This window comes from Macadamia integrifolia, chromosome 4 (genome assembly GCF_013358625.1).
Source record: "Macadamia integrifolia cultivar HAES 741 chromosome 4, SCU_Mint_v3, whole genome shotgun sequence".
In the NCBI taxonomy this organism is placed as follows: Eukaryota; Viridiplantae; Streptophyta; class Magnoliopsida; order Proteales; family Proteaceae; genus Macadamia; species Macadamia integrifolia.
In genome coordinates this window covers 22242124-22251328 of record NC_056560.1, presented here as the reverse complement: position 1 = coordinate 22251328, position 9205 = coordinate 22242124, and the positions used below count along the sequence as shown (strand labels likewise).

Sequence of the window (9205 nt, the reverse complement as noted above, 5' to 3'; positions counted from 1 at the left end):
ATAAACTATTTAGAGCCCGTCGTCGTCGTCGTCGTCGTCGGTCGTCGACGACTTCCTCACATCACCTGGCCTGTCCATTGCCTCCACTTCCACTCTTGATTACTGGGTTCTTCCCAAGGATTCAAGGGACGGTAGCCGATATGGATACCAATATCTGAATCGGATCGGATCAAATCAGTCAGTATCGATCAGTTTTGTTCGTGTTTAAAAAAAAAAAAAAGTACAGTATTTTTACTATTTTACCCTTAAAATGATACTGGCAATCGATTCATATTGGTTAAAGATCAAGGATCAATCTCAACCGATACCAATATGATAAGATGGATACAAGACCAAAACTTGAAAGCTTGATTCTTCCTCACTTGATGTGAAAGGGAATCCAAAACCTTTGGCGGTGGAAGGAACTCTCTCTCTCTCTCTCTTTTCTTCTTCTTATTTTTTTTTCTTTTTTCGTAATTAATTAACTAATTAAAGTAACGATATTGTATCTTGCATCGGACTAGAAATGATTGTAAGATAAATCTTGTGTTTTATACTTTCCACCTTATAAAGGTTTTTTTTTTCCTGGTTAAAATTACAACAACAATAATATCTAAAACATTATCCCAATTTACTGGGTCCGCTACATGAAGATTCAAATGGTATCTCCTTATAACCACACTTTCTAGACCATTTTTTGGTAAGTCCCATTTATAATTAAATGGTCTTGTAGCCTATAAGGTCATGTTAAGGTCCATTTAGCCCAATAAAGGCTCGAGCTTGATCGATCAAAAACAAGCAGTGCCATGCCACACAATGTAAGTCAGATTAGCTAAATGGATTGATAACAATGCAAGGGGTGTAATTGTTCAAATTCGATTAGGCCCGATCGAGCCCGATCAATTAACACCTTTACTCTAGACATTACCATCCACTCTCGCAATTCCGAGTGAAAACAAATAATTTAGATAAAAATTTTATAAAAATGGATAAAAACATCTATTCTGAATGCCCTTTTAACAATGAAAGGTGGTAAAAGTCTGACGATGTGAAAGCCTCCTAAATATCCCGACGCTAGGTTCAAAATAATTTAGAACAGATCCACAAAAAAAAAAAAAAAAAAAAAAAAAAAAAAAAGTTGAACAGACAAATCGAAATAGTTAAAACATAATTCCCATAACATACACTTTTGTTAAAACTTTTTTCACACCACATTATAATTAATTATCATGCATGTGACAATTAAATTTATCTAAATTTGTTGATCATGTTATCCACTTAATCGTTAATCATATATTAAACTTCAGATTAATTTAATTTCTTCATCTATAGTTAGAATACTTAGAAAACTGTTTAGAAGAGTATAACTACTTGAACAACAATGATCATTGAACAAATAAGGGAAAAAACCTCATCATGGTGTAAGTACATGGTTTAGAAATACCCTCACATGTAATTTGATATGAGGTTTGTCCAAAAAAAAATTTTCTTAAACATCTGTGATAGTAATTTTTTTATTTTTTTTATATAAACTGTTGGATAATAATTTTGGGGTCGTTTAAATTAGGAGAAATGGCAAATTTTAAAATATAATAAACCCAAGTTTAGCCGGATTCGACTCTTCTCTTGAATACCCATCACCTAGGTCGGCTCATAGTTACCTAAGCAAGCACCATGTATCCAAGCGAAGATCCAACGCTTCTGAAAAAGGCATGGTGAACAAGACGCTGACAAAGACGCAAAAAGCGAGACGTCCAAAACCGTTGAATCCTCTCCGCCAGGTAGTTATGGGCAAGACCTGGGCACACTGGCTCATGCATCAACTCTCAAACAGTGGTCAAATAAAGCAGAAGTTGTAGCATTAACACTTTCAAGAATTCAGCTGTTTCTCCATTCCTCAAAGGTGAATGATAAGAGAGTAACAAAGCAAACTCATGATAATTTCAGTCCTGTAACCTGAAATTTTAACATAATGGTGAAATCTTAGAAGCCAGCCATTCAAGGTTAGAGACATCAACCAAATGGTATAACTTGTAACTTCTTGACATTTTCTGGTGATCATCCAACTATCAAATTTGAGACTTTCAGCTTGATAACCAACCACAAAGAGAAGGCTGAAAATGTATTGGATGTAAGCAATATCAAATTCGTCTGAGAAGAGAGGGGAGGGGGAGGAATAAGAGATTTTGCAGTAGATCTCAAAAAAACTATCATTGGTAATGAAATCAAAGACAGAAATTTGAAGTATAGTAGTTACCATGAAAGGAATGGGTTCGAAGATTTCTTGTAGAAACAATCGGATTCGCTAGGATAGTTATCGTAACAGGTGATTCTAAAATGGAAAGAGAGATACATATCAGAAGGACGGAGGAGAACTACTTTGGGATCGGAAATAGAAAAAAATAGTGTATCATCATCAGTTTATCCCTTCGAGTTTTAATCTATGTTCGATAATATCGATGATTCGAGTTTGAGATTCACTGCAAATGAAACTGCTAAGTACCAATTAATAAAGAAACTATGAGACATAAGTTCTTTAAACGCAATAGCAAAAGATGAATACATAAAAGTTTTGAGAACGCGATAAACAAACTGATTGACAAGTTCACATTAAGCCTATGTAACTCTCTATTATTTGGCTGCATTGGTAAATTGTAGAATTTGGACAGCCTTATAAGTTCATTTTCATTCGCAGTTTTTCAAATCCACCCTTGTCGCTGGTGGATTTGTTGGAAGTTCCCCTTCACTGTTCTGCAGCCATTCCACTGAGGCAACATCACCATTAGAATTTTTTAACCTAGCAAGGAAGTTGTCGTTCCTCACATCCAAACGCTTATTGAGAGCTCGAAATTGTTCTTTCATGCTATCAACACAGTTAGACTCAATTTAACACATGCTAACCCTAAGAGCATCAACATTGGCAGCAAGACTTGTAAATGAATTACACTCGGCCGGTTGAACTTGAGGAGGAACAGGATGATCCTCGGACTTAATTTGAAGATCAGAATCCATCTCCTGCAAAAAAAAAAAAAAAAATCAAAAGTTTTAAAAATTTATCATTTATCAGAAGATGAATGAAACAAGGAAAAGAGAGAACGGTTACTTCAGAGATGGGAGCTTGTTGAAAACTGGAATAAAAAGACACAATATTGATCTAGTTATATATAGAGATCCTAAGCCTATTGGCCTCATATGGGACAATCTCCAATATATTGGGATGATGACTTATATAAGGTAAGTCAATTTTGAAAAATTATGGTAGCATATCACTTGTTTAATAACTTACTATGTTGAAGAAGATCCACATTCCATGTTGATCAAGATGATCTAATCTTGGAGATCATGTTGAATTATCTAATTTATAAAGTGCCCAATATCCTCAAAGTTGGAGATTTTTCCTACTTTTCTAATGGGTAAGCTATTGATTTTGAGACCAATATTGAAGTACCATTAGTTGGACCCTATATAGAGGAATATTTAATATTGGGACCCTATATGGAAGAATATTTAATGTTTCCATACTGGGACCTTTTTTTTTTTTTTTTGGTGAAATATTTGGACGTTTCACATTGCCACGTTTTGGAGTTTCCAAATCTTTTCTTATTATTGGAATATTGCCACTTCACCTCACTTGGGATGGAATTCATGAAGGCATAGAGCATTGGGACGGTTTGGAAGAGAAAGGGCATGTGAGGATGATTTTGGTTGGAGGCCTTTTATGTCATACATTCTTCAACAGCCCACTTTCATCTTTAGTTGGTTCTTTATTTTTGGTAATTTGTTTGTGCCAAAGAATCTAAGTCAATTAAGGATTATCTTAGATTAATTTCCTTTTATTTCATATGTAATCTTAGCCCTAGAAAAGTTTAGTTTAGGATTTCAATTGATTTTTATTTTCTTATCAATTATAAGAGTTTTGCTTGTAGTAGGGGAGTGAATAATGAATTGAAAGCAAATTTTCAAAGTTCTATCAAAAGAAGAATGGAAGAAAGAGAAGAGAGAAGAGTTACTTGAAAAGATAAGAGATGAGAGAGCTTTTTGAAACCTCAAGTACTAAAGAGAATGGGAACAGAGAAGATCAATTAAGTACTAAAGAGAATGAGAACAGAGAAGATCAATTGTACCATGAAAAAAAAAAAAAAAAGAAGAATGGAGAAGTATATGTAGGAGTCGACCATTGCAAATGGTTTACGTCACCATTTTAATCGATGGTTGGGGGTTGTTTAATCCTAGGGTTGGTAGTGGTTAGAACTTAGAATCTCATTCAGACAACATAAAAGTGATCAATCCACTTGTTGGATCAGTAATGAGTAAATGACCAATCCGTTTGTTCATCAGTAATGAGTATTCCCTATTTTTAATGGCAGATGATGACGTTGACCACAATATCATAACTGATGAGTAGAAGGAAGTACTAGGAAGAACATATGCAAATTAGTGATGCAACATGGTCCCTAGAAACATTTACCTACTCAAGGACCGCTTGATTTTATAAGTTTGGGTTAAAAAACCCTCAAAGGTTGATGCTTGTACCACGAATTATGATGAAGAACTACGCAATATGGGTCCTTCTACTGAGATCTTCTGCAGCCTCTTACTATGGGATCTTCTCTCTGTCTCTACACTAGCTCTGTGAGAAAGCAGTGCTCCCAAAATATTATTATGAAAAGTAATAACTGCAGGGACCGTCAGTATTCTATATATAATAGAATTCCTAAACCCTATTCCATTTCCACACTAGAATAGGGCTAGAAGTTTCCTAATTAGAGTGGTCCTTATTCTCTTAGACCCAATGGGTCAATCAATATCAGTTAAGCCCACATAAGAGTCCTAACATTCCGAAGTACAATTCAAATCGAAAAAAAAATAAATAAATAAAGGAAGGAAGAGGTGAGAGGCTGCTCTGTACATTGACAAGATTAGGACTGGGGAATTTCTCTCTGCAAGGCGGCGGGTACTTTTGTACCCGGTGGTATATTGCAGAGAGGAGGAGGGGTTTGTTGAGGCGTTTCTGGGTGTAACATTCACATGGGAGGTGACATGAGACACACAAGCAAAGGGGCGTTAGTCCACATTTACCGACTGTCCCAGCTTTTGATTAGAGAGATAGAGAGAGGGGGGACCCAATTAATGTCAAGATTTCCTTTTGCTTTTCTCCCTCAAAAACGTAGAGGAGGAGAGGGGGACTCAATTAATGTCAGGATTTACTTATGCTTTTCTCCCTCAAAAAGTAGAGGAGGAGAGAGGGACCCAATTAATGTCAGGATTTCCTTTTGCTTTTCTCCTTAAAAAAGTGGGGGAGGAGACCGTGGCAATCATTTCAGAAACGCCTCCCTTCAAATGTTAGACGCCTAGTCCTAACACTATTACATGATGCAGGGGTACTATGGATCCACCCCTTGCAACCCACTTTACTGCGCACATTTATTGTGTCAACGGGTTGCAAAATTGTTCCTTGTTTTCCATTTATTTATTAGAAAAATGGTTTCTATGTGTAACCCCTGTACCATGAGACACATGAGAGTGAGAAGATCGGTTTAGGAAATAAAAAACGTTTCGTATGTAGATGTTGTTCCATGCGTTTTTATTGACCTTCATATACACGTAGGAATCACCCACATGAAACACTTATTTTTATTAATTTTTTATATTTGGAAAGAGGCTCTAGCCAAAAGAATATACTGCATCTCTTAACATGTAATATTATATTAAAAATTTTAAAGTAAAATAATAATTAAAAGAAGGCAAAGGAACCCAGTTCACATGCTCAAACACAACCGGGCATGAAAATACCTAGCTTGCGAGGGTAGTTGTGTCTTTTCATACCCAGCTTTGCCTGGCATGGAAAGGACAATTTTATTTTCTCCATTAAAAAAATTAAATTTGTGAAGGTGTATATATAGTACTCTACTAGCTCAAAAAACCTTATCCTTTTATATTTATATAATTCTCAGGAACATATGCTTCAAGAAGCAAATAGAAACTTGAAAAGGAAGGTAATGACACTAATCTAACATTTGAGTTCAAATTTCAAGTAAAAAAATGTTAAGGCTATGTTTGGCTACAAGGAGAATAAAAGGGAAAGGAAGTGAAATTTTCATACTCAAAAGAAAAAAAAAAAAAATTTGTATGTAATCATTACCCCGTGTGATTATAACATTAACTTCAAATCATTCCATATTTTGTTATAAAATCTCACTTCACTTTGCATCCAAAACCCTTGCTATAATATGTAAAATAAAAATTACATGTAAAATGTATCATTACTAAAAATAGTTAAGAAAATTAAGTAGTTTATATTATCACATTGGATCACTGAAGGTAATTATTACAAGCATTTCTTTTTCAAGTACAAAAATTTCATTTTCCTTCCCTTAAATTTCCCCTTGCAACCAAACGAAGCGTAAAGTCTTTTTTTTTCCCTCTCTTTTTAAATGTATGCTACATGTAAAATTTATCATTTCTTAATGATAAAAAAAAAAAAAAAAAAAAAAAAATAGTTTATACAATGACATAGGATCACATAAATTGAAGATTGGAAATGTTCAATGGGAAGTCTCCTATCTGGATTCAAGATATTGCGAAGATGATTTTGGAGCAAAATCATACAACAAAAAAATCCTGAAGAAATTCTTGAGGGGATTCTGCATTGCTATGTGTGAACCGCGGTGAATTTTCCAATTACAAGAAAGTCTCAAGGCATTCTGAAGCAGCAGAACACACACATATTAGTGGCTCTATCTCATGGAGACCTCCAAATACATCTCCGTTGGCTGATTCTTTTGATGGAGCATCAGAAATTAACATCTCAGCCAAGGAAATTGGCAACCAGCAGCTCCAGTCAAATCTCAACAAATCAATCTTTAAAATAGTTGAGCTTATTGAAGGTATTAACCAACCTATCTTTAATGGATTATAATACGCCAGAAATCCTGTCAGAAGAGAATGGTAATTCTTTACCATATAAAAGTCCAGCAACACCTTCAGGATACACAGTTCATGTTTTCCAATGGAAAAGTTTCCAACTCAATGCAGTTCTACTGCAATTTGTCCAAACATGTAATGATCTGTCAAGTGGGAAAGCTGACCTTGAAAATTTTGCTAGAGAATTAACTTCAGCTTTGGACTAGATTGTAAACCACTATTTTTCCATTCAAGATGTTTCGAGCATGAGGGATATGATCGAGAAGATTTTTGACTGAGATGATTCACGATGTGAATGTGAAATTGGAACAAGGATAAACATTCCACTTCCAGACGGAGAGAAAGTACATATATCCAAAGAACAGTTATCTTTTTCCTCAACTCCAAATGCACAGAGTAATTTATCCCATGTGAAAAATGTTTTAGAGTTAATCCTTTCGTACGGCTTACTATGCTTGGTTATCCTTTAGGTTTTCTTCATAGGATGGGTCACACCGGATCATGGAATCAAGTATTGGTATCGGATTGGTCGGATCGAATTGATATCGGCTGAGATCGATCCTGAGATGGGTATCGGTATCTTCTAGGTTATCGGATATTGATCCGGATCGGCCGATCCGATCCGATCCGTTAAGAAAAAAAATTTTAAAACTTAAAACACTTTTTTTTCTTTTAGGGAACCAAAATTTGATTAAGAGAGAAGATTTAAATGTTCACTTTTTTCCATTTGAGTACCCTAAATTCAAAAAACAATGTAGTCAACAAAACTCGGCTGCAAAATTGAAATACTAATCCATGTTCAAGTACGTTGACATCCTCGCTACAGGAAGAAGAGGAGAGAGCAGAGCAGCTGAGAAACAATTTGGATCTCTGATTAGTTTTTGGGTTTCTTCAGATCTCTGCAGAAATGTCTTCAACTTTCAGCGGAGATGAAACAGCTCCCTTCTTCGGCTTCCTCGGAGCCGCTGCAGCTCTCGTCTTCTCCTGCATGGGTGCTGCGTATGGTACTGCGAAGAGTGGCGTCGGTGTTGCATCCATGGGTGTGATGCGGCCTGGGCTTGTTATGAAATCGATTGTTCCAGTTGTTATGGCTGGAGTTTTGGGTATTTATGGTTTGATTATTGCTGTTATTATCAGTACAGGAATAAACCCTAAGGCGAAGTCCTGCTATCTGTTTGATGGTTATGCTCACTTGTCGTCCGGTCTGGCTTGTGGTCTTGCTGGCCTCTCTGCTGGAATGGCGATCGGGATTGTTGGTGACGCTGGAGTCTGGGCCAATGCGCAACAGCCAAAGCTTTTTGTTGGTATGATCCTCATCCTCATTTTCGCAGAAGCGCTTGCCCGCTATGGTCTTATTGTGGGTATCATTCTCTCCTTCCGAGCAGGCCAATCTCGGGCAGACTGAAGATTGCAAAGCAGTGCCTATCTTGAAGCTTGCTGTTATAATTTAATAGTAGAGGGAAAGACCCACGGATTCAGATTGTCTTTGATTTTTTATTCATTTGTGATAAAAACCAAGTTGAAAGACTTGTATATGTGGTGTCTAGTTGAAATAATCTTTTTTAGATTGGCTTCAAAAAAAAAAAAAAAAAAAAAAAAAAAAAAATCCTCGCTACAGAATTAAAAAATCCAGAAACTAAAGAACAAAAACTCATCATGGGCGGACAGGATTTGCAGCACCAGGTGGGCGTCGACCCTGTCCCGGCTTTCCCATATCATCCCTGCGTCTGAAATGCTGAGGATGCTCACGCTTGCGGCCATCAGTGCGGGACCTCACACGAACCACATGAGAGTGGATAGCGCAGGAGACACAGTATTGCATCTTAGCATACAGCTTCGGGAGCTTGTAGGCATCGTAAACGCTAGCTTCCTGAACATCAAGAACCGCAGCCTTTTCTACGATGTTCTAGACAAGGAATCGTTGCTTGCCTTATCCTTGGGGCAGCATTTGCCGCAGTTGGAGCAGCGAATGAATTTGACGTGGCCCCTGCCATGCTTGTTTTGTCCCCCGTTTCTCCTCTTGAACGTCATTGCGGATGTGAACCAGAAAGATCCGATCTCCTTCCGGCGCAGCTAACTTCTGTGGGAGGGAGGGAGGGAGGGAAAGGGGGGGGGGGGGTTTCTTAGTCTGGGATGGATCACTTAAACACATAAATCAAGAGAAGGCGCCGTGCTACCATGAAGCCTTATTCAAGGTCGAATGTTGGTGCCACCTTGGAGGTGATCCAGAAGAAAAGAACTGAGAAGGCAGAAGTACTCCGTATTTTTTTTTTTTTTTTTGGCAAAATTGATCAAATTGACA

At 36.9% G+C, this 9205-nt stretch overlaps 2 protein-coding genes across 2 annotated transcripts; one reads left to right on the top strand and one right to left on the bottom strand.

Annotated features, from left to right (window-relative positions):
• Positions 1 to 7737: 7737 nt before the first annotated feature.
• On the top strand, positions 7738 to 8323 carry LOC122077408 (V-type proton ATPase 16 kDa proteolipid subunit-like). The gene has a single exon (XM_042643354.1). The coding sequence runs from the start codon at positions 7811 to 7813 to the stop codon at positions 8306 to 8308; it is 498 nt and encodes a 165-aa protein (XP_042499288.1). The 5' UTR covers positions 7738 to 7810; the 3' UTR covers positions 8309 to 8323.
• A 198-nt stretch (positions 8324 to 8521) lies between these two features.
• LOC122075536 (40S ribosomal protein S26-3-like) lies at positions 8522 to 8934 on the bottom strand. Its single transcript, XM_042640597.1, is given in 2 exon segments — positions 8522 to 8829; positions 8832 to 8934. Coding segments are annotated over 2 exon segments (375 nt in total). The 3' UTR covers positions 8522 to 8557.
• Positions 8935 to 9205: the final 271 nt, after the last annotated feature.